General features: G+C 40.5%; 1 protein-coding gene across 1 annotated transcript in view; it reads left to right on the forward strand.

The window, feature by feature from the left end:
- Nucleotides 1–5,983: 5,983 nt before the first annotated feature.
- The window catches only part of KCNJ6 (potassium inwardly rectifying channel subfamily J member 6), a 50,984-nt gene continuing 30,598 nt past the window's right edge, over nt 5,984–26,369 (forward strand). Inside the window, exons 1-2 of the mRNA XM_065639406.1 lie at nt 5,984–5,999; nt 14,703–15,623. Of these exons, the coding sequence (XP_065495478.1) occupies nt 14,726–15,623 (898 nt within the window). The 5' untranslated portion in view covers nt 5,984–5,999; nt 14,703–14,725. The remainder of the gene's footprint in view (nt 6,000–14,702; nt 15,624–26,369) is intronic.

Genomic DNA, 26,369 nt, shown 5'->3' on the forward strand with positions numbered 1-26,369 from the left:
AGTATGAAAAGAACTGATCAGATTGCTTCTGCATACTAGCCATTAAAAGAAAGAACTGCTTTGAAATTTTTATTTCTACCAAGAAGTTCTTTCTGTCCGTCTTGTTCATTGCTGGTTAATTACCACCTTTGCAGACAATCTACATGGTTAGATCTCCTTGGAAACTAGCAAGGCTAGGAAAAAAATAAGTCTAAGAGTCTATATTTGAACTCAGAAATCATTTCATAGCAGTGAAGTAAGGCCAAACCACCTCTAATGTGAACTAATCACAGTATTTACATGAACAAGAAAGTTATTGTATCAGAATGGAGGTAAAATATCTTTCTGAGCATCTGTCTGCTTCTTATGAACCCCCCCATTAACCTCGGGGGATGTGTTAATGACTTCAAAAAGAGAAACATGTATATTATACTGCTGGGAGAATATAAGAAGAAAAGTGCTCTACCATGCCATGACAGAGAGAGCATGAAAGCCTGGCGGTCCATTTCCCACCTATTCCCCTGCAACCCTACCTTCTGCATTAACCCTCTTGGAGGAGCATCCCTGCCCCATCCTTTCACTGTCTATTCAAAGACCTCTCATCTATGGGCTTGCCAAACCACTTTCAAACTTCCTGACATTGTCCAACTCCACAGTCTCTGAAGCCACTACCTGCTGTTAAAGGAATGCTTTCTTGTAACTGTTTTAAAACAAATATCCTACTAGTTGTGTGGGATCCATGGTACCCTGAGATTCTCCATTCTCCACCTCCATGCCATCCCTCTCAGCCTTCAGCCTCTTTAAGCTGAAGAGTTCAGGCTTTTCTTACCATCTCTTTGAGTAGCAGGTGCTGAGACTCCTCCACGCCTTTGGCTGCCCATCTCTATTACCACCTCCAGGTCTTCCATGGCCTCCTGAGGCCCAGAGACCGTGCAAACACACAGTACAATACTATGTTACCTGGTTTTTGAAGGTGGCTCCTGGCCCTGAGAACAAATGAAGCTGTGACTCTCATCTATTTTTTTCCATTTTGGAAGCAGAGCAGCCCTCGGGTCTCAGGTCTCAAATGGGAAATAAGGAATCTTAAGATTCATCTTGACCATCCATGGGACGCAGGGAATCTGTGCAAGTCCTCATTGGTGGTACATCCAAGTCCTGAGGTATCCAGCGCCAGCTGAGAACCCAGGTGAGAGTCAAGGAGTTGAGTAAGACTTTGGGCAAATCACTGAAAGAAATTGATACCTGTTTTTCCTTGTCTCATCATAATTCACCCCATCACCTTTTGTCCTGGACAAAGAAAAGGAAGTTACAGCTCAAGCATAAAGGGGCCACTAGAACTGAAAGGAGTGAGACAAAAGTACTCTCTGTAACACAACAAATGAATCTCATCCTACAGACAAACCCAGACAAGTGTGAATACTGCAAGCTCTTCCTTTACCATCACCCTCTCAAATACAAAGCCAGTCCCCTGTCTCTGTTACTGTAGTGCCTCCTTCCTCCTTTCTCACCAGCTGCCTGCCTGCACTTTCTGTTTCTGCCTGCTTAAACATGCCCATGCCTGTGTCCACATATTTCACTCTGCCTGACTACCTTCCCCCCACGTCTCTGACATCCCAGGATCCTCATTTCTTTCCCCGACACCCATGCCCTCTGATGTTCCCACACCAACAGGCATGCCAGGATAGCACAATCAGACCTCCTGGGAAGGCCCTCTAAAGCTTTTGTCATTTCATTAAAAATGAATCCATGTGCATTCCTGCCATTTTGCATTCTCTGATTTCGAAGCCCTCTCTTACAACCGCTGTCCCTGTTGAGAAAGCCTGGGCATCTACAAAGCCACTAGTCACATCCTTTAGACCAGTCGGGTGGGCTCCTGAGGTGCTTGAGCTGCTGGGGGACTCAGGCACCGGAGTGGGCAGCTGAAGTCCTGCATTGTTCCTGGCAAAGCATTACCCTTCTGCCACTGGCCTCAGCCTCACAGATGGGCTCTGAGTTAGTTCTAAACAGAATAAAACCAGAAACCTACCCAATACACAAGCTGATTTGTTTGCAAATGTTCCACTCTTATTTCATGCATGAAAGCCTCTCTGAAGCAGCCAAGCTCTATCAGCTTTCCATTTAATTTTGCTTTGGATGCACAAGAAGTGTGTTCTTATTACAGTCTATTCATTTATCAAAAGCTCTCCTCTGTGGGCTCAATACTTTTGTTTACTGCACAGGAGCTGTTTTCTCTTTAAAAGGTCAGCTCTTTTATCAACTATTTCTTTAAGTGAGTCCAACTACATGTACCTGACTAAAAAAGACATAGAATTCACATTTTATTCTAGCATCTTTATTGTTTCAGGTAGTAGCTCTAACAAAAGCAATCTGTATTTCTGATGTTTATGAGCAAATCCCTGAAAGATAGCTCATACATTTCAAAAGTAGATCTTCTCCCTATACAAATCAAGAGATATGTGAAAAGCAGAACTACTCTTTTCTCTCAAGACATGTAAAGGCTATTAAAACTTTGAATTACTTGTGCTCATGCTGAGCTTTGCTAGCTCCAATAAAGATAGATGGGCTTTGCTAACTGAAGGCTAATGTACCATCTAAAACATCAATTATTTAAAAAACATAATACTGGTTCAGTCTGTTCTGATAAGATCCATACATATTGTAGAAAGATAATTTAAATCTACACTAGTATTTTATTTTCATGTTAAACTCTACATTCAGCCACCCAGAATCAAATGCCATCAAGAATCAAATGCCATCAAGATCCTTAACAGATTTTCAGAAACTGGATGTTGCAAACTAGCCAGCTGGGATAACATGAGATCCCGGTACCTCCAAGTCTTTCAGAAAGGTTCCAGTTACCTCTCAAAGTACCTTATTTTTAGAGAGGAAACTGGTGATCTGTTGACTCATGCATGGAACAATCCTGGTGAATGATGGGTTATTTTCACTCAGACTAGAAAAAGAAATATAGGAAAAATACTATTGGAAAAACTAAGAGCAAACAAAAAAAGACTTCTACATACTTTTTAACAATGTTTAAAAAAAAAAAAAAAAAACAAACCACAAAAACAGAAAACCTCTACCTCACCCAAAACAGGCATTACAAAGTTTTTCATATAATCCTTCCATTTTGAGGTTATTTAATCCTTTTGAACAGCTTCGTTTCCTAAAGTTAAGTAAAGTTTTACTGTGAAAAAGGAATGAAAATGTGAAGTCTGAAACTGTTGCTAAAAGCTCCTAGACTTCAGTATTTCACAGACAAAATGCCACATTTCTGAAAGTCTGAAATTAAATGTTTTTTCCTTCATAAAATATTTTGGAAGATCCTGTTGGTCAAATTGAATCCAATTTACAAAATGTTTCAGGGCTTACAATTCTTTTTTTGCTACCGATTTCACTCTAGAAAAGGATAATAGCAATTATAGCAATTTCACAGCAATTCCATTGATTCTTTTTTTCGAACAAGTTTATAGACCTATTTAGTTTATTATGTAAGCTGAGTAAAATAACATAGCAAGTGGCCGTTTAGACACTATCGAATTGTTTATTTCAAGGCAAAAAGCTGGTATTTGTTGACATGGAAACATTTTTTGGTGGTTTTGACTTACATTTTCAGTCATTTTGGGTCTGACATTGTACTTGCCTGAATACATCTTTTACCAAATTCATATGTAGATGGATATAAAGTCTTGTATAGCTGATGCTCATTGTAGAGAGGGTAAATGGTTTTTGATTGAAATTAAACAAAAGTAAGAGAAAATCTGGATTGAAACAAAATATCATTCAATCTTTTGTTCTTATTCAACTAAACAATTTATTAAAAAAAAAAAAAGAAAAAAAAAGGTGTAATTTGAGTCAGTTTTATTTTCTTGCACTCAGTTTGCTTTGTAGACAAAGCCACAAACTCTGACCTAAACAAACCTGTTGTTGAATGTTGAAGTCTTTCTATCAAATATGAGCGTTAGGCAGATCCAGTCTGTGGCTGCACTCTTACTGCCTGAAAAATAAAAGCAAAAAACTCTCAGGCTCCACACAAAGCAGGAACATCTTTTTTGACAAAACTTCTCAGGGACATTAAGTAGAATAGCTATTTGAAAAAAATATTTGACTGTAGCTTTGGGAGTAGCAATCGCACTCACGACAAAGAAACATTTCTTGTAGCTCCCTTTTATACAGATTCCTTGGATTCTGATAATGTGGTTAACTCAGTCTGTTTTCATGATACTGGTAGGAATTTAGTATTTCTGAGGCCTCCACACCAATGTCAAATGCTGCTATGTCCACCTTTCAGAATCTAACTGAAGATCTGAAAGAAATCTAAAAGCCTAAATATCAGCCAAAATTTCGAAAGTGAGTAGGGGAAGTCCAGGCAGTGATGGATAAGGCTCATTTCCTTAGGAAACGTGACTAAAGTACTATTCTGCACTTACTATTTCTAGGTTATCAAAATACCACAACCTGAAACAAAACATTTACCCAGCTGAAATTATGGAGTTTTTTAAAAATTACTTTTTCTAAATGTCTTTTAAAATGTCACTTCCAGCCTTATTTCTCAGTTATTTTTTTCTCTGCAGTCTATAAACTGGGAAGTCAGTAGCAAGAAACTAGGTCTTTGTATTTCACTATGACTTCTTTTGGCAGAGAAAGGGGATGAAACTACTGATGGCCTAATTACTTAGCTTAAAGAAAGCAGCTGGAATCCCAGTATCAACTGCAGTAAGAAATGGAAGAGGAAGAGGTTGTAAGGAACATGGCAGCTGTTCAGATAAACTAAGTAATAATAACAGGAGTAACTGCTTGGTCTCTGAGACAATGTTATTTGTGAAGCAACGATTGCATGCAAGAGTTTGGTTTTGTATGTCAGGCCAAATGAAAAATGTCACTCACATCAGCTGACAGAAAACTGCGTACATCCACCAAGTCACCACCACGAGAGACAGCAGCAATCACAGAAATGTTGTTTCCCCAGCATCTATGAGAAAAATTTTAGTATTTTTTCTTCTGAAGTGTGCAAAAATACTGAATTAAAATTCTGGCTGATTTTTGTAAGGGAGGAGCACCTGGCTCTTCTGAAATACATTGCCTAGAACAGAAGCCAGTGAAATTCTCCTTTGACTGCAAAGAATTTATCAAGAAAAAAATCTCTATTGACAAAAAAATAAAGTTTTTGGCTGTTTCAATTTTCCCAGTCTTTCCAATCCCCTTTTTAACTCCATGCAACAGTAATAGAAGAAGGAAATCCAATATGCTTAGGCAATGTCTGTGACCTGGGCGCAGCCTGTTTGTGGTACAGCTGGAAGTAAACTGAAGGGGGAAAAAAGATAATTTAAGGAAGGAAGTTTGTGACATTTTTTCATTCTTGTTTCGAGAATTGAGGGTAGGAGGAATCAGGTATCTGTGCTTCGAAGTCACTCTGTTCTCTGTAGTCCACGTTTCTTGAAAAAGCAGACATAGCAAGTGACAGTTCTTTCTAGTTCAAATACCTCATCTTTACTAATGGCATTCGAAACGCACTCCAAAAGCCTTGCTTCACTAGTAAGACACTGATGGGCAAAATCAGCCCATCTGCAAAGAGCAGCATCAGTAGTGTGTGTGTGAGATACTTTGCATTGTCACGCACACACACACACGCTACCCAGGGTGCCAATGCCACGTGGTTTCCCCAGTGAACTATCATCTTGACCTAAGGAAAGTTTACTCAGTGTAGGTGATGTTTTGCAGAGAAAAAATAAACACTCTCAAAGTCACCTCAGAGCCCCTAGCCCTGAGCTGGTCAGGTCCAAGGTCTGTATCAAAATATAGTGTCTTCTGCCCATTACTGTAGGAAGGTACTAGAAGTTCTTGTGCTTGGTCTGCAGGCTTACTTCATTTCATAAGTTATTGGCTTCAGTCGACTGGTACAGCATATTGATTGAATCAAGTCCTTACTTTCTGACAAAAATATTCTTCTCCATTCTTCCTATGACGTCTATTTATGATAGTTCATTGATCAAAGCAAAGCAAGCTGTCAGAGAATGTCTGTGCAGTAGTCAAGATGGTTACAACACCTGTCCAAGGAGCTCTATGAATATTCAGGCACAAAGCTGTCTCAAGTTGTTCAGTAATGCAGGCAAAAATTGTACGGGGCTATCCCAAGGATGGAGATTCAAGTAAAGCCAGCTTTACTTCAGGAAGGGGAGGAAAAAAGGACAGGAATATAGTCAGAATAAAAAACAGCAAAGAGAGAGAAGGTCTGGCTTCTCCTGCCAACATGAAAGTGGGAAAACTGGTGGTATCAGGTCCTTCTGTGATGGTCTGTTTCTCTCCTCTCTAATGACCTAACTGGACAAGTAGACTTTGACAAGGGCAACAGCTGCCTGCCTTGATTTCTAAACTTTTAACTTACTGGAACATGCACCAGGCCCATCACCAATCTGACTACATCTACAATGGTAAACAAAATCAGGCCAGGAATTGTTCTTCAACCTTGAGAGCAAGTGGTACAGGATGTCCATGCCATGCTGCAGAGCACTTGGCCCTGAATCTTGTGTGGACTTCACGTCTCTTAGTTTTAAGGCATAATTAGTATATTGACTAAGGCATAATTAGTATATATTTTTTTTTCCACTTTAAATTGTCTGAAATAATGTAAGATCTGTGTTGCACACCGAGTTTATATGTTGCTTGACACAGAGGTGGCATGAGGGCCTACGGAGATGTCTGAGGGAGCGAAGCCTGCCTGGACAGTGTTGGCAGATGAGAATGAAAGAAGCAAAATCTGATGCAGTCTCATCTGTTCTGTCTAATGGAAATAGTCCCTGGCACATACTGTCCCCCAAACCATTTCCATCTATTGTCTCAGAGGACTAGAAGGCACGGGCCATAGCCAGGACGGGTAGGTTGCTAATGTTTAGCAGTACAGATAACCAGCATTAGACAGGCCAGCCAAGCTCCTATTTACACTTCAGCTTCCAGAAACAACCAGGAGCACTCCCCAGATATCAGTGTCATTAAAAGTGCAGAATTAAATGAGTCAGAATTATCTATATGAAAGGTTCAGCTGATCCGCTAATTTTTGTTTCTAGAGTTTTCAATTGGGAAAATTTTAATGGGAAAAAATTATGAGAAGAAGGAACTGATTCTCCCCATCTCTTCTCACAAAACTTGAGAATACTCTTTTTCCACGTAATCAGTAAGGAAAATATACGGAGACACGAGATTTACCCAGCCCTCACACAACTTCCCTGGAAGGCTGAGCTATAAATCAACAGATGCAAAAGCAAAGCTGCAGAGAAGATGGAGCCATACTATTCTTAGAGGTGCACAGGAAAAAACAAGGAGCAATGGCCACAAGCTGCAGTGAGGGACATTCCAATAGGATACAAAGAAAAAAAATTCCCTAATGTGAGAGGTGCAGCACTGGGACAGGACCCAGAGAGACTGCGGAAACTCCCAACCTTGACTTTGAGCAATGTAATCTATCTTTGAACTTGGTCCTGTGTTGAGGAGGGAGTTGGTCAAGAGCCCTTTATATATATTTATATAACCCAAAATATTCTATGATTTTAAGCAGGTTTTAAAATTATTTTTATTTCTAGCAGTCAGAGCACATAAACACAAACAGTTTGAAACTGATAACAGTCAGATCAGTATGCTTCCTTCGTGCTTTCTCCTTTTTCCTGGTACATCCCACAGAGATGAAAAGTTGAGTTCTTAGCAAATCTCTGAAGAAATAGTGCAACTGACAACTAAAAATTTTGGCATTAGTACATGTGATAGTAAGTGGCAGAAGTAGCTGGAGTTGAGTAACTGCAAAAAAGAAATCTCTCAGGGGGCACATCAGACAATGACACATTACAGCAACTCGGGGAGACCTATATCTGATGCAGAGGCATCAGCAAGAAAGCATGTGGAGAGTATTTGCAGCTATTAAGGACTGTCAGCACTGTGAATCATTATGATCCCTATTATCCTTACTATAGCAGTTGCCAGTAGTTTTGCCACATGGAAATGCTAGACATGAGCCAAGGTCTGATGTGGCCAGGTGGCATGACTCAGGGTGGGACACCTAGGCTGTCTCTGCCACTGACCTTGCTCCACTGCTTGCAGCAGCAGTGACAATATTATTCATTTTCCAAGTGCAAAAAAATGCATCCTTTCTATCTTTCTCACCTTCTGAGAAAGACATCGAAAACAACAGGTTAATTTGAGTAGATTCACAGTTTTTCAGAACCCTTTCCTGCTCTGAACCTCTAGCTGAAGCTTTTCTGGAATCCGAAATTCTGGTAAAAATCATGTATAACTAGGCTAATCATAGAGGAGCAGGGATATGTAACAGCGAACTCTCCTTATTCCAGAAAACTATTTTTCATGCCAGACATTTGCACTAGAGATGGCTCTGAATTAACACTGAATCCAAGTGCTCAGACTTCAGGTAGTAAACAAGTTTCATAATTCAATTCTTCTGCCTAATGAAAGGCAGAAGACGTTGATAATCAACTGTCTCCACGCTTCTTCACAGGTTCGGAATGTGTAGCCTTTTTACACTGCCCCATATACATAACAAAGCTGAGGCTGTTTGGCTTCCCTGTACTTCAAATGAAACTACGTTTAGCAGAGCAGATGTAAAAACAGCATTCTGGAGCCTTTAGTGCTAAGTTCTGTAGCAAAATTGGTTAGAATCCAATATGAAAACTACAAGGTCAAATGACTACCAAAACCAGAGACTTCTTTTTAAATTCCTGTATCAGCTTCATTTTCCATCCTCCATTATAAAAGGGCTAAGAACCAGAAATGAATGGAAATGTTTGTAGTGCATGGAGGCAAAGCATTACTCAGGCTGATTTTTTGCAGCTGCACAGGCTTAAAAGACATGAAAATACAGAACATTATTTTTATCAAGTTAGATTAGAAGGCAACGATGAAGCAGGTACTGTGAAAAAACAAGGTGTCATCCTTACAGCCTCCTTTCTAATCATAAATATACTTCAATTTGCATCTTGTTTCTAGTGAAAACTGCTGCTGAAATAAATTTAAATCACACACATGCTCTCTCTGAAATTATATTTATGATTCTATGGGTGCAAATAAGTAATTTTGTTCTTGAATTAATTTGCCAAGTCAGTGTTTATTGAACATTTCAACATTTCAAAATGAGGACTAGACAATGCTCCCAGCCAAGTGAATAGAAAATGTTGTATTGATTTCAACAGCACAGGACCAGATCCTAATTCCTTTCTTTTTCAGAAGGAAACCTGCATTTTGTGATAGTGGAAGCTTAGAGTTGTTAGCTGATCATAAAAAGCTCAATTTTTTTCTGTAAACAAGACCCTTTCTCCTCATATCTACTGATAATACACAGTGTCTCGCAGTACAGATTACCCGATCTCACTGAGAGCAATACAAGCTGAGTTAATCGAACAGGCAAATCCCCCTCTATTCTGAGAATATCTGTTCCTGTGCCCTCACTGCTCATCAGACACAAGATTTTTACAAAGCTTTGCAACAGTGACTAAAACCAGCCAGAAATCAGGCAAAGCATTTCAAAAGCTTCCCGGCTGCTTCCTCTCTCTGACTTGTCCTTGCATCACAAGCAAGAAAAGAAACAGAAAAGACCCCGACGTAGAGCAGAGCATTGAATATTGCAGAAAATGCCCTGTGCTGGGCAGCGCTACGCTGCCTTCTGATGTCAAAGCCTCACAACCTCGCAGAGGCAGTGGGGAACAGATAGAGCCCCTGGGACTGCCAGATATTCCACAGATGAGTTCAGTGTCAGGGAGGCTTGTGATTACAGCAAGTGAGAGGCGAATGCTGAAAAACGTTCACAAAAAGCAAGCTCGGACCTTACAAATGCAAATACCCTCTTAACTTACAAGTTGCTCTCATCCTATTAGGAAGGCGGGGAATGACCTGTGTGCAGACAGAAATCATGGTCAAAATGATGTCTGCTTGACATTTGTATATGTGCAATAAAGCCCATGAGAACACTTTGTAGATTACAAATGATTTTTTGAAAATAGTAGATTTTCAATAAATTTGCATACAAACCACTCACAACTATATTACAAGAGATATAATTAGTCTACTAAATTACAGTGAAACATTCACTAAATTCTCTATATCAATTTCTGTTATGAAAAGGTCAGTTACAATTTTTAATATTCTCTGTTGAACCTCCTAATTATTTTGCAGGTCATCCTACTACTCTAATACAGTATACAATCAAAGCAGGCTACAAGTATATAAATTAGACAAGTATGCTCTTTACATACCTCCTTGTGCTTTGTCTTTGTACAGTACTATGAGAAGATCTCTGAAGCACTACCAAAGTACAAACAAATCACATTGCTAATGATAAAATTATTGCTTAGGGATTATAGTAATACATAACGTTCAGAGCCATAAAGGTCATGAGAGCATCTCCTGTAAAACTCATGGTCTGTTGTTGATACTGGATTCATGTTATTCTTCAGACTCTAAATACAAGTATGTGCTTGGATACACTGGATTGTGCCTTTCCAATGCTGTTCTGCAAGAGACAAGACCAGGACACCAACACTGGTTGCATCTTTACTAGAAAATAAAATGTTCCCAAGCACCGGCACCCAATTCCTTTTATGGTAAAATTCCCAGAAAAGCCCCTGGCATGTTTTTGACTGGTGCAAGACTGAGTACACACAATTCCTGGCTACATTTCAGGTGTTAGCATGGGATACAGACTATTCCTAATAAGCAGATTGCATGAGATTACCCTGCTTTGAAAACAACGGGAGTTCAATAATACAACCGTGGGCTGTGCCACTCCATTTAGCCTCCGTGCTAAAGAATAGGCCTGGACACATCTAATTTAATAATGTAGCCATAGACAGTATGTACTGCTATGATGAAACACAAGTGAACTATTCAGGGAGTTATTTAGGAGAAGTCCTTGTCATTCTCTGGGAAATGAAACAAGTCACTCAAATCTCATACTTGTATGCATTTGCCTAAGGGACTCATTGAAACAAGTACTTTGAATGGAATAATGTAAATTGGCCTAAATTGGCATGGTATTGCTACCTGGCCATTGTGTTCAAACAAATGTAACGTTTACCGGCAGAGGGGGAAGCATTCAGAAGAGGTACAATTTTTTTTGCAGCACAGATTAATAATATGTATATATTTTTGTAATGAAGAAAAGCTGAGAGAGTAAAAACAGCTCTCAAATGAGATAGCTGCTGTTCACTCCCTTGTTCTTGGAACCATGACAGCCATTATATAACCAAAAGGAAAATTAAATTAAATAAACAGTATAAGCTAATTGGGTTGATATCAAGTAAAAATATAATTAGTCAAACTGTTTTGTGGCAAAGGCACTGACGATATGTGGCTGTTCCTCAGCCTTAGTGGTGAACAGGGATCCTGCCATGTGTTTAAAACTTATTCATCAAGCATTTCCATGGAAACACACAGATGCACAATCCTTGGATCACTTATTTCGGGAGTTGCTGCTCCCAAGGTTCACTTTGTAGTGAGAACTTAGGCTAGGAGAGGGTGTCATGCTCTGATTCTGGTCTAGAAACCTCCCTATGCAGGTATTCGATGGGTCTCACAGTAGGAGAATTTGGGTGAGGGAAGGAGTAGACAGACATCTTGCATAAAGAGAAAAAGACCAAAAACTTGACCTTAATTTTTCCTCTCAAAGACTGCCTGAGAGCTGAGAAATCACAGCTCTGGAAAGAGCCTGAAGAGTTTACAAAATGGCCAGATGCCCCCAGGGAAATTAAAATGTCCACAAGAGTGTTAACGAGATGCTATAACTGAAGAGACATGTTAAATACGGCCACCGGCTTTGGTTGTCCAAAGCTGCCCTCTTACATACCCAAATGACTCGGGGCTGTACAACCTCTCAAGGGTAAGAAAAACTGTCCCACATTGGAAGGGGCAGGTCTCTGAAGCCCACTTACAGCGACAGTGACAGCCCACCACCATGTTCTGGGGAGCACAGCGGGTACCTTGCTCCTGCTGCAAAACCTGTGGCCACTTGAGAAAATGTGGCCTTTACCTCTCATTTGTGTGTCAGCTCTTGTACTGCAAAGGATGGGAAAGCCTGGTTATGGTGCACAAGGGCTTAATCAACATGAAGCATTTTGAAAGCATGACTAAAATTTGTTGTGTGGATAAAAGGTGTTTTGTTGCTAGCAAGTACTCCTATAGGAAATAAACACCTTATGTAAAGCAGGCTATATGGGTGCAGCATATGCATGCTAGTTATCCCTGTATGGGGACCTACCTTTGGATTTCCCCTGATGCCACTAATAAAATCAGTACCTGTGTCCCCTCCCAGCTCTGTTATGGTTTTCTGTACACTTTGCCATTTCTGGTAAGAGATGCTCAGGCAGGGAGATCTTGAACATGATTGCCCTTAATAGCAGGGTTGAAAGTAAGGTGTATTCTCAAAGGCAACAGGAGACACCTGCGCACCGTCTCTGTGTTCATTCCAGACTTTAACTGGGAGAGGAAAGCAAAATATTCATAATGCCTTAAAGACAATGAACCACACTAAACCAGCATTACTAGTCTAACATACAGTCCCTTAATGCCTCAAAAGCCAGAGCCTTCATAGGGTGTTCGTAAGTATTTGAGGAGTCTGTTACTGCAGTGATGTGATAGCTCCTGTGGACTAAAATTTCCTTAGACGCAATAGAGGGTTAAGCACAAAGTGTGAAGCCTTAACTTCAAATTTTCTGGCTTAAGTCTGCCTCACAAAGTTTCTGCAATGCCTTTTCATTGTGTTTATTTCGTCATGCATTATATAGCATTAGTGATAATGCAAGTAGGCACACTGTCACCAACTGGGGTAAGTTCATTCAGAACTGACTGCCTTGGAACATGACTTCCAGTGCTGACGCTACCATCAGTCTGAATAATGCTCTCTTTAGACACAGCAGCAAACTGAAAAAGTGACACAGGATGGAATGCACAGTCTTTAAACACAGAACTGCTGTCAGGTTTCTGTGCTACTATTGGTCTTTGAGCCTTTCTTTTAACGCAGAAAAGGCTATGGGTCTGTCAGAGGCTTGGCTGACAGTGGAGCTGGCCAGGAGAGGCAACCTGTCTGCAATGGATTTTTTTTTTCTGTGTAACCTCGTCTAGGTGTTCCTGCTCTGGTGGGGGGATTGGACTAGATGATCTTTTGAGGTCCCTTCCAATCCCTAACATTCTGTGATTCTGTGTGATTCTGTGATTTCAGCCACCCCTAAAACTTTACAAGGGTCTGTGATGTTCCTCCACAGGGATGAGTCTGCACATCAGGAAAAAGCTACAGGTGCTGTGAGACTCCACAGATGATCTGCTATGTAGTGCGTATTTCTAAGAGTGAGACAGTAAAATGCTCTTCAAGCCACACTGTCCCACCAAGAGCAGCCTCTTGTGCAACCTTCTCTCTGGACAAGAGCCCAGGCTTCCCTTGTAGCTTCTCCACATGAAAGAGTTTGGGTCTACTGCCCAGGGCAGTGCCAGGTGGAGACATGGAGCCCAGCAGATACCACAGTGCATTAATGTAACTGTGGCCATTACAAGGCACACTGACAACATGCAGGTCAACACCCTGACTGTTCAAGAGGAGCAGCTCCGTAAACAATGGTGAAACATCACATCGATGTCACTATATTCAGAGCCAAGTGCCTAGGCAGAGCCAGCAGAAGGCTTTTCTTTCCACAGCCTGGCAGCAGAATGGCAGCAGTTAGCCAGAAGACAGAAAATCAGGAGTTCAAGAGCTGAAATTCCTGCAGGAACAAGCCCCAGAGTGCAGAAGGATTTCCAGTAAAAGGAAAACAGTTACCCCAGACCTCACCAGTTCTTCAACTTCATGCAAAACTCTACTTTCTTGCACAGAAGCATAATGAAGCCATTTATCTCAAAAAGCTGGGAAGCCAGGGGAAAAAAAAGCCAGTCACTGTCATCTCTGGTTTTACAATTCTCGTAAGACACTTACGGGGGAACACTGGGTAGACACATACAGTTAGAGAAAAAGGCACACTTGAATTAAAGGCCACAGGCATACTAAATTAAAATGAAATCATGTTCTGAACTACTGTATGTTTTATGTTAATGGGAGGATACATAATTCCCTGTCTTGGGAACGGAAATGTGTTTGAGTTGCTCTTGGTATATATTGGTCTTGGTATATATTGCATTAAAGCCTGTCTTTCCTTCAACAAGTGCAGGATTGGTTCTTTCTAAAAAATGTTGCGTTTTTTAAAACTCCTTATACTTATTTAGTACTTTCCCCATAGCAATGCAATTGATAGAAAAAATAGCTCAATAATTCCTCATTTTGTTTACTCATCTTGTTGACTGAAACCCCCAAGCAAATCCATTTCTTCCTTTATATCAGCTATCTCCCAGAAGATCTTTCTTGGTGCGTAAGAAACCTCATTTATTAAACTGTAAAGGGGGCTGGGGGGAAGAAAGATCTTCTTGAACATGTCTTGCAGAATTTAAATATGGGTGTAGATAGGATGACCTGATACAAGAATGAGTTTTCTTCAAGGTATTTCTATTTAGCAATAAATTGGGAATGCTTGACATCGTTTGACTTTTGTGTTGTGCATCTAATAGGTGAGCAAAGAACAAGGATGATAATTTTATTGATTAAAAGTGATTTCATGCCAGTAATACAGGAAGAAGTTGTGTGTTGACTTAGAGAAATAATAAGAAAAATAATGCCTGCCTTTTTCTTGTTTGTTTGTTTTTAATGGCAGCTAACGTACTGGAAGAAGACTCAATGGAGCAGGACATAGAGAGCCCTGTCACTATTCATCACCCAAAGTTGCCCAAACAAGCTAGAGAGGATCTGCCAAAAAATATAAACAAAGAATGTGCCAAGAGAAAAATCCAGAGGTATGTTAGGAAAGATGGGAAATGCAACGTCCACCATGGGAATGTCAGAGAGACTTACCGTTACTTGACTGACATCTTCACTACTTTAGTCGATCTCAAGTGGAGGTTCAACCTGTTGATTTTTGTCATGGTTTACACTGTGACCTGGCTCTTCTTTGGAATGATTTGGTGGCTAATTGCCTACATGCGAGGAGATATGGATCATATAGGGGACAGCACGTGGACCCCATGCGTCAGCAACCTCAATGGGTTTGTCTCAGCCTTTTTATTCTCAATCGAGACAGAAACCACCATTGGGTATGGTTACCGGGTCATCACGGACAAGTGTCCCGAGGGAATTATTCTGCTTTTAGTACAGTCTGTTTTAGGTTCTATCGTCAACGCTTTCATGGTTGGCTGCATGTTTGTGAAAATATCCCAACCCAAGAAGAGAGCAGAAACCTTGGTTTTTTCTACAAACGCAGTTATTTCCATGCGGGATGGAAAGCTGTGTCTGATGTTCCGAGTAGGAGACCTTAGGAATTCACACATTGTAGAGGCATCAATACGAGCCAAGTTGATCAAATCCAAACAGACAAAGGAGGGGGAATTTATACCACTCAACCAGACAGATATCAACGTAGGTTATTACACAGGGGATGATCGTCTCTTTTTGGTTTCACCACTGATCATCAGCCATGAAATTAACCAGCAGAGTCCTTTCTGGGAGATTTCCAAAGCCCAGTTGCCCAAAGAGGAGCTAGAAATTGTTGTAATCCTAGAAGGAATGGTGGAGGCAACAGGTAACATTTCTTATACTTTGTATAAGGTAAATGCATTAATTTTAGAAAGGAAAATCAGTGGGTTTGCTTCACATTAAAGGAATCACTTCGATAGTTGTTATATTTGAAAAAGGCATCAGTTATCTGGTTAGCTGCAAAATTAAAAGCATGCCCAGTTTAATTGTCTGTTCCATCTTGCCTAATGGAATTAGTGTTGTTTCTGCTCTGTTTGGAAAACGGGATAGCATTTCTCATTTTCTAAATTTTTCACAGCATGTCACCCCGTTATTTGTCATTCTATTGCAGGAGCAATTCACCCACTAGGACCTTGTGGGATAAAATGATTTAGAAAAATATTCAATACAAAACTCTGTTTATGATTAACATGGAAGCACCATAATTCCTGCTGCTTCCAGTCACACAAGGGTAACTGCAAAATAACTGCCTCACATGTGAAATTCCTAACTTGTTTGGATTCAGTAGAAAGTGGTAATGTGTTCAGTTTTCTCTTTTTGCTTGTTTGCTTGTTTTTGTTTTAACTTGTAACATGGGGGTTGTTGCACTTCAGTTCACAAAAGATCTGTCTGATTTTGTATTTCACTGAGACCCCCTACACACTGCAGAAGTGTACAGAATGCTTAAATCTGCTATATATAAATGAGGGTTGTTATGTCACCAGAGTCTTGCTGAGAGGCTGTTTGGTCATTACCTACAATTATACAGCAGAACATCAGATATCACTTGACACGGAGAAAATAGTGCTTGGAATTCACAGCAAATGGGCTAATAATGTTTCTCCTTTGTATTAAAGCCAGAATAGTAGGAGGATGCTTTCTCTAAAACTGCTGTGCCTTGTGCAATCAGAATGCTGGTATACTTGAAGGGATTTTTTTTTTCCTGTTAATGACAGCATCAATCTCTGAAGTAAATATGATAAATACAAGAGAACTGAGAGTACAAAATGAAGAAAATATGTGCTTTGGGAGGAGAAAACTCTGAGTATAGAAAAAGAAGAACAAGATTTGCCATTTTTCCCTGCTACTCTAGCAAAAGCTAGGAAAGTTTGAGGATGCAGATTACACATCTCTGACAGAGGTACAACCTTTCTAACCCTGACTCATGTTTTGCAACTGGAGCCAGGAAATAAAGAGCAGTCTCTTACTAGAACATCTGTGTGTGTTTCACACATCTATTATGTGGTGTCAGAAGAAAACTGCAGTTGTCACCATATAATAAACGTGTGAGACAAAAATGGAGCAAAAAACAAAAAAAATGAAAGGAACTTGGCAGAGAATTTGAAGTGGTAAATGCAAGGCTTCCAAATTTTCCAGGAAGTAGGTGGTACTGAAGAGAAATCAAGATGAAATGTTTAGTGTTTCTGATAGGTTCAGTAGGCGCGGAGGTTTCAAACATCTGCATCACCTTCAGGTGAGATGATGAGGAAATTACTGTGTTAGATGAAACCATTTTGAAATTTCTGAATTGCAACAAAATGAACTTGACATCCTAAAGAATAGTGGATATTTTCAGGTTTACTGAACATCATGTTTTCCAGAAAAATAATTGGCAAGTAGTAGAATATAAAAACCATCTCACCAAAAACACCTACAAGATCAGAAGACAGTATACTTCTGCAGTGCATCAAATGTAGCTTTGCGGTCTTCCGCGTCACTCTTCATTGTTTAACCCTCCCTCCTTCCTTCACCTCATCTGCACCCCTGCATGCCCACATGGCTCTCTGGGCTCTCCTTTGCTGCTCTGATACTGACCACAGCTTCTACTCAGCCTCTATCAACCTTCACCAGAGGGGGCTGCTCAGGCTGGCAAATTCTAAGTTGAAATGCTAGAAGAGTCCATATTAACAAAGAAACTGCATGGAGTGACTTGAAAACTTGCTGAAGCCACCCAGGATGAAGGTGTTACCCTAGCACTGGATAGGTAGCTACATTTGCCATTTTAAGCTGCTCCATTTTGTTCTGTTTGGGTCAGCTCTCTAGCACACAGCTGCATGAGATATGAGGGGAGGGCATCAAATAATGCGCCTTAACTACGGCATCAGAAAGATTAATGTTATAATTACCAGTACGATTTCTAAAATGTGCTTGTGCAGAAGTAGCCGCTTGTTCTGTGCTTTGCACACATATATTGGGTTATTTTTGTTGAAGATACAATCAGGCAAACTTTCTACTAAACCTAGATGTTTTCCCTTTTTACATTTTCCAGTTACATCCTGACAAATACTGAATGCAAATTTAGGCCATCTTATATTCACTTTTCCTTCTTACACCCAATGTAGAGTGAAAGCAGCAAAATAAGTTGTTTGTAAGATCTCCACCTCCAGCAAGCAATATACTACCCATCATAGCCGCCAACATTGGTCAAAGTCATGGGATATAAAAACATTAAAACTGAAGCTAAGAAACTGTGACCTCAGCTATAGCAATATCATCGCTCAGTATCATTGCTCATGAGTCAAAATCAGATTGAGATCATTATCTCATGTTATTCATCAGAAAATCCACTCCCAAGTTTGACCAGTGAAAACAATCCTTTCTTTCATTTCAGAGTTTCCCCACTCTGACAATATTTATCCTTTTAATGAAAAGGAAGACTGTGGAAAATGCTAAGTATAAACATTTGCTATCATTTTTATTAATCATTGATATTACTCTGTTTAAGTTTACTGAGCAGGTGATATAATTTTAGACATATGTAATACTTTCCATCTTAAGGGCTCCGGAAGCACGTCTACCTCTAGTATGAAGCACAACTGTTTATGTAGTGTCATGTGAACTCTGCATTGCACATTGGGACAGGAAATGAAAAAGAATGCATCTTATTATTCATAAATGAAATTGAAATAATTAACCAAACTAAAATTCAGCAGAAATATCGAATCAAGGACCATACCTTTCTGAGATACAAAAAGAAGTAGGTATGTCTTTACCAAGGCAGATACCAAAATATCAGCTTAGGAAGTATCACTACACCTTTACTATTCACATTCATTCTACCATGAAGATGACTTTGAGAGCAGAATCTTCAACAGGGCACTTTCAACAAGACATGAAATCAATGTGACTACTTCATACAGCACCAACAAAAACTCAAAATAAGACTGTTTTTTAAAATGTTTGTTATGGATCCTTCTGATATTCAGTTTTCCTGATTTATTTACAACAACATTTGAAAGCAACCCTTTGGGTTCAAAGCATAACACTCTTGCAAAGATTTACTCCTGTGGGTTTCCTGATATGGATGCACAACTCTGAAGTGGCCAAAAAACCCAGTCATGGTGTGAAGTACATTAGGCTGCCATGAAGCAACTGACAAGCCTTCAGGATCAGGGGGCAAAAGTCCAACCAAACATCACCATATCTGAAGGACACATCTGTTATTTCCATCTTTCGCATCTCCCCTTCCATTTCTGACTATGCTAACAGGAGGTAGGAGTGCCAGTGCAATGTAAGGATTTATACTAACTCTGCAAAAACTAAAGTAAAACATCCACCTTTAATAAAGAAGCCATTTCTGAGGCACATATGCTTCTTTTAGCATCAGACTCCAGCTGTGGCATTGGCAGAATAGCCTCATACCAGCAAAGGCTCTGATCCCACCTTTACACAGCCTGATAGAGCAGGATTCTGGCATCCCTTTTCTCCTTATGGGAAAGCTGTAACGTCAAATGCAAATGAACTAACTGGAAAGAACACGACTAACATACTGATCTCAGTTCAGCAATATTTGATATTTGCCATTCAAAATAGTTGGTTTATATTAAAGGGCCATGACTGCTTTCATGTTATTTTCTAGAGATTTGTTAGAGACCAGTTAAGACATTTGTTATAGTATGCACATTTATATTAATAGTAATGGAATATGAGAATGGTTTTTTTTTTCCTTGGATCAACAAAAAGCCTTAGGCTCAAAGATCCTGAACCCTGTCTCCCCTAAACAGCAGGCATAAAAGCTTGGATTTGAAGAATTTTTTTTTTTTTTTTAATTCTACAATTAAGCTTTTGTAATGATAATTTAAGAGGCTCTTCCTAACAATAGGCTTGAAACTTTTAAGCCTTTTTTGCCTAGTGAAATGTATGTTAAGGGAGGTCTTATCATAAGCAAACTAGTCATTTTTGGAAAAATAAATGTGACTTCCAAACATATAATTCTCACATGGGGAAAGGAAAGGAAAGGAAAGGAAAGGAAAGGAAAGGAAAGGAAAGGAAAGGAAAGGAAAGGAAAGGAAAGGAAAGGAAAGGAAAGGAAAGGAAAGGAAAGGAAAGGAAAGGAAAGGAAAGGAAAGGAAAGGAAAGGAAAGGAAAGAAGGAAAGGAAAGGAAAGGAAAGGAAAGGAAAGGAAAGGAGGGAAAAAGAGGAGTATCCTGAAGAGCTCGTAGCCTTGCTGGTAATGTGGTTCCTGAGTCATAAGCAGCCTGGTTCAAATCCCTCCTATAAACTTGCATTAATTTACAGAAAACAGCACTTTCTAGCGAAGGAAAGGAATATGAAGTACTTCAACCTAAGCCAGCAAGACCCTCAAACTTGATGAAGCTGTATCTGGCCAGCAGGCAGCACTAGATGACACTCTGACAATTCCCAGTCTGAAAATAAAAACATGAAAATTGGAACGCCAAGGAAAGAAAACGATCTACACATTTATAACTGTCAAAGCTAGATGGATAACTTTAGGTTCATACAGATAATTTTACAAATAATCTTGTAAGAGTGTGCATTTATAATTCTGACACAGGGGCAGCTTGAGAGCGGTATTTGCAGAATGGTTTCTAGATACATAAACAAACACACTTGCCAGCTGTGGAAATGTCTGTAGAAAGCAATAAAGTGTTCACGTAGATGGTTATTTATATAGTAAACGATGCTATCGACTAGACAAACATTGGATAAAGCTGTTCCCACTCTTCACTACAATCCCTTTGACTGACTGATTTATTGTCTTCATTATTTCTCCTGGACGAATTGCCATATTTACCCCTTATCCTTGCCCAGTCTTAACAAATATCTCCCTTTGGTACGTAAGTTAGCAGTCCCAGTCTTTCAAAACATCTCAGCAGACTTTGCTCTCTCTCTAAACAAGCATTGCTCGGGTTACAGTTTTCACTACCATTTTTTACTGCTCTTCAAAGAAGAGATGTTTATGCTCTCAAATTGCGTCTTAAAGGGATGTAGATGAAAGGAAAAAAAGAACCAGGATTTCTCTCACCCAAGTGTTTCTGCAAGGTAACTGGTAAAAGGAGATTTGATTGTTGTGCTCCGGGACTGACCAACATACATTGACTGAAATGCAATTTAAACAGGGTTAAGAATAAATGGCTTCTGCTCTAAGCTGGATCATCACCATTTCAGGAATGGTCAGAATACAATCACTCTCCAGTCTTTACTTTTCCTTTTTTTTCTGTTTTAAGAATTTTAACATCTCTTGATGCTAGGCGCTACTAGGTTCACCTTTTCATATATCCCCATTTCCCTAGTGCTTTTCACCAATTGCTTTCACTTATATTCCTTGTTCCCATTTTCGTTTTGTTAATTCTAAGAAAATGTTTCATTGTTATTAATTCTAACAGAAAATTAGGGATGTTAGCATGAGTGATTGCAGTCGTGAGCTGGAGTTCTGAATGCCAGCAAAGAAAGGCACTCCAGCTTCATTGTGGTACTTCTTGCAGGAAACTTTCTCTACAGGTGGAAGAGATTAGTCTATTTGGTGAAGGAGACTCTAAGGCTTAAATGAAGCCATTACAATTTCACAATAGTCAAAACAATATGCAAAATAGCAAGTTCATGAGAAAAGAGACATGCTGATGATGAGTATTTCAACCAAAGTTTTGGTGAGAGCATCTATATTGCTTTCAAGGAAGTCAGGGAAAAGGGATTACACATTTTGTTTTACAGCTTTATTCTCCGAGTAGTGGTATACTATACAAATATGTTACCAAGTGTTTGATAATAGCTTATTGTCCATCTTTCATACCTACATTCAGATATAATATTCAGATTCAATCAGTAACTCACATGTTAAAAAGTAAGATCCCTAAAAAAGATATTTGAAACCCCTCTGTGTTAAAAAATACTTTTGTATAGTGAATTAGATATTAAGTAATTCTGTTCTGAACACAAATCAAACTTGCAGAAGAGCTTCATCACGTCCTTGCAAACCGTACTAGGTCTTTCCGGGCACAGAGAAAGGGTGGTTTCTAGTTGTTTACACACTCCTGCAGACCTCTGCTGTCAGCATTGCTCCTTTCCTAGCACAGTGGCAAGCAGAGAGGCCCAAAATTTTGTCTTTGCTCACCACTCCTTCTCATTCATGATCCTATGCACGTTATCCGTTGCAGGGCCCATGGTCTCTATGGCCAGAGGAATGACAGGATCACAAAGCTGTACTTTAACACTGGCCTTGCTGCTGTTTCCCCAGCCGAAGGGCACAGTGGCAGCTGTGCTTAACCAGCCCAGCCCTCATCAGCCACCATCAGCAGACTCCCCCTAAAACCCTGGGGTGCCAGACACTTAACAAACACCACTGCCTCCAGCATAGCTTCAAGCAATTGTTTTCCATCAGTTTTAGCACAGAAGCAAGGCACCGGTGAAGGTAATACTGCAGAGTCCTTGGGTCTCCAGACCCAGCTTGTACACCAAGGAATGACTCTGTATTGCTGGAGGGACCAAGAAAGTAGATGCTGAGCTGCAATGAGCAGTGCTCCTGTCCCCCATGCCCACACAGTCTCCATCACAAAGATCTCCACTTTGCAAAACCAAAGGAATTATTCTCTGCAGAGGGCACAACAGTGTTATCCAGGTCAAAGGATTCCCCAGGCAGAATTAGCTCAATGAACATTTTTCACCTGCTTACAAAGCAGAGATGTGATTTCTGAGCCCTCCTGAGAAATGCTTTGGGACAACGAAGTGCCTTTTACACTTCGGAGCACTTTTCAAGACAACGGCTGTAACCTGAGCATACTCCATTTGTCCTCTTGTTTTTGGAATGGTGTAAATGAAGGGTCAGCACTGAAATGGCTGATTTGGAAAAGGAAGAATATAGCTAACATTTCTAATTTTAGACTTTTGCTTTTGGTCATCCAAGGCTGCTGAGCACCTGCAGTGAAATCCTAAGCACACACTGATTTGAGTCAGGGCAGTGTCTCAGCCCTGGAACTGTTGCCAAAATGAACTAATTATTTCATGTTGATTACCTTGTTCACTCATGTTTGATCTCCAGTTATGAAGAATGCTTAACTAGCCTGCAATTCAAATCCACGAGAAATATGTTTGGCAAACTCTGCTCTCATCCGTATTTCTAAAAGATCTTTTCACTTCTGCCCTTGATGCTTATTTACTTCCAGCTGTATAGTATTGCTTCCTCCTGTTCTGTCTCACTGATTTGCAATGAAGCATAAACATGTTACACTACACTCCTTGATAACAGTAAGGCCTCCCTAAAGTTACAAGTATTGACATCGGTTTCTAATGAATGTAAGCAGACAGACCATTCACCTTCAGCAGGAAGTTTTCACAAAATTTAATAGAGCAGTAACTGTAAAGTCAAAATTGACCTGAAAGATTGAAGAATGTTTAAAAAGAGCAAGGTTCTGGACTGCAGCTAACACCACTGGCTACGTAATGTACATGACAAAGACAGAGAAGACTTATGAGTATGTGCTTTATATCCTAGAAAGATGTTGTCAGCACTAAAATCTCCCGCTATGGCACAGCTTCTGGGTTTTCCAAGGCCACTACAAAAAAAGTCCTCAAGGGGTTCCCGCGAAAACAAATTACAAAGATTTGCAATGGCCTTAATGTTCTCAGTCAGAGCATTTCAAGGAAGATTGAACACAAGTTTGGACTCGCTGATGTGCTCTGCCTGTTTGTCACCACCCTGACACTACAAAGCAGCTGAGCTCTAGTTTATCCATGTAGCCAAAGAGGGGTCAGAGAGCTGCTCGCTGGTGTCACTGAAGAGGGGCCAACTAACACCAGCACTGATGAATCTGAGCCCGAGTCCAAGCAGCAGCATCACAGGCACCGGATACAGCGTAAGCATGTGGACTGTCCACACGGAGCAGCCAAACATTTCTCAGCTCTCCCACCAGCTCATAGCAGCATTTGTCTGTGCGCACACCTGGAGGGGGGCTGGCCTGCTCTGTTGCCTGGGCGAGGAGGGCAATCCAACAGCTTCAGCCTGAGAACATGCTACCAAACAGCCATATTCTAATGCAGCATGCTCAGACAGCAGTCAGATTAGTCTAAAAAGTAATTTAATGTTAGGCACTAATGTCCCAGTAAGTGATGCTGAACATCTATGGTTTATTATTACAAAGTTGATTTTGATATGAAAAGCATGTCCTCATGTGACAGCCTGTATAACTGCCAAACAACTCACATGTCATTCTTCTGGTTGTACTCCACTCCGCACTTCTCCAAACCTGCTGTATTTGCAGAAGAGATGGAAAGAGAGAGGATCTTCTGGGAGTGATGAGGCAGCTGCTGTGACAACAAATGTGAATGGCTCAAAAAGCTCATGTGATCAGCCTTGTGCTCTTGCTCACTCACTCTCTCACCTTCATTCCCACCATTCTTAAGAAAATTAAACAAAAAATGAGTCATGACACTTTCCAAGATTTCTGTTCTTTCTGGTTTTGACAATTTTCACTTATTGGGATTTCTGTGGAATGGACAAAAGCTTTTGTTAAAAAAATAGGATTTAAATAAATACAGAATTGTTGAATTTGAGATATTCCATTCTAACCAATTAGCCAATAAAGAAACTTGATTTAAAGAAACATTGAAAACATGAAAACAAAGTAAAAATGAAAGAGAGCACCAAAACCAAATTTTCAGAGGTTATGAGAAACCTGTTCGAGATTTCTGAGGAATGAAAAAATGTCATTTGGAAAACCAATTCAGAGGCAATATTTGGATCAGCTCCACTGCATTCCCAGAAATAAATAGTGGGAAGGGTAACACACACTCTAGGGGATTTTCTGCTCTGCAAAGAACACCAGGTTGCAGGTTCCCAGGCTCCTCCCAGCAGTTTAGTTTTACAAAGCCATGAATTGTACAAACAGTTTCCCCAGACAGACCTGATCGGCACTTGATCTCACACCTGTGCACTCGAGGAGGGCAATGTCATATGGTTAGGTCAGTGTGAACGAAGGCCACTACAATAGCAAGGGAAGGGGATGGGGCAGCCAACATGTCTGCTTCAGGACAGTTCACGGCTCTGCCCAAGGCTAATGGGGGACCCAGAGTCTCAGGGATTTGTTGTTTAATTCACAGCTGTTACTAAACAGAGTTGCAAGAGGCCAGGATGTCCCTGTTGTCACCAAAGTGACAGGGAGACTAGGAGATGAAAAAGACAAGATAAGGAAGGAAACTGTCAAACACCGCTGCCCACCTCTGCCCTTAGGTATAGGCTTTCTGAGAAGATGAATGGTCTCGGACTCACACGTACAATGAACATTGCTGCCCATTCCAAATTAATTGGAGTAAAGTGAGTAAAAGTCTCTGCAAACATAGTTCTAAGCAATTCATTCAACTATAACTCTTAGCATAATCTTTTCAGCTTGTGAATGATACACACAAAAATAAGTCCTTTTGGTGAATAAGGCTCACTGTATGCTGGACTGCGTTAGTGAAAGGATACCCATCGGCTTGAGGAAAGTGACTGTTCCTCTCTATTTACCACCTATGAGGCCAACTCCTGTATGTTGTGTCCAGTTCAAGGCTCCCCAGTACAAGACAGGCATGGACTTACTGCAGCCAGTCCAGCAGGGCCACCGAGATGGTCAGGGGCTGGAGCACAGAGCACACGCAACAAGAGGTGGATGGAGCTGAGACTGTTCAGCCTGGGGAAGCGGCAGTGCAAGATGGTCTTATCACTGTCTGAACCTACCAATGGGAGATTACAGAGAAGATGGAGGCGGGCACATCTCAGAGGGACAGGGTGACAGGACAAGAAGCAACATGTACAAGACACAATGCAGGTAATTCTGGTTAGAACTAGGAAAAGCTTTTTTTTTTTTTTAAATCCATAAAGCTGTTAAGACCCTGAAATGAGGGCCCAGGGGTACAGGGGAATCACCATCCCTGGAGATATCCATAACTGGACTGCAAAAGCCCTGAGCAACTCATACTATTTGGCTCTGCTTTGTGCAATGGGTAGGACCAGATGACTCCATAGATCTCTTCCAGCCTAAATTAGTCTGTGATTATAAAACTGCAAGCCAGCTCCTTCTAGTATTTTATAGCTGTGAAGAACTGAATGGCTTTGAAAAATGAATAGCCCAGCTAACAGCTTTCATTGTTCTCTCACGTCACCATTTAAGACATTGTGTTTTATATACTTGAAAGCTGTTCTGTGGCCACCATTGAACCACTGGAGACAGCAGTGCCTCAGAAAGGGGAGGCAGAACTGTGTAAGGAGCATGAGTTCATTGCTGCAGGCAGGCAGGCAGCCTGTGCAACCCAGCTTTGCTCCAGGAGGTCTGATGGAAGAGGAAATCTTGAACTTGTAAGGCTGCACTCTGTCACACAATTAGTCCTTGAAGAGTGATCCAAAGATTGCCCTAATTCACAGCATTTCCTACTTGTCCTGGATTTTGTCCCACTCTGCTGGCCACAAGCAACCTCTTTTGCATCTTTTTGCCCCTCTAGAGAGTAAAGGAGATTGAGATGGGCATCCAACGTTACTGTGATTGCCTGCTTCTCTCTCCATTGGACAGGCTTTGTGTGATTCAAGCTGCCAACACAAAATCCA

Source organism: Caloenas nicobarica, chromosome 1, assembly GCF_036013445.1.
Source record: "Caloenas nicobarica isolate bCalNic1 chromosome 1, bCalNic1.hap1, whole genome shotgun sequence".
Lineage (NCBI taxonomy): Eukaryota > Metazoa > Chordata > Aves > Columbiformes > Columbidae > Caloenas > Caloenas nicobarica.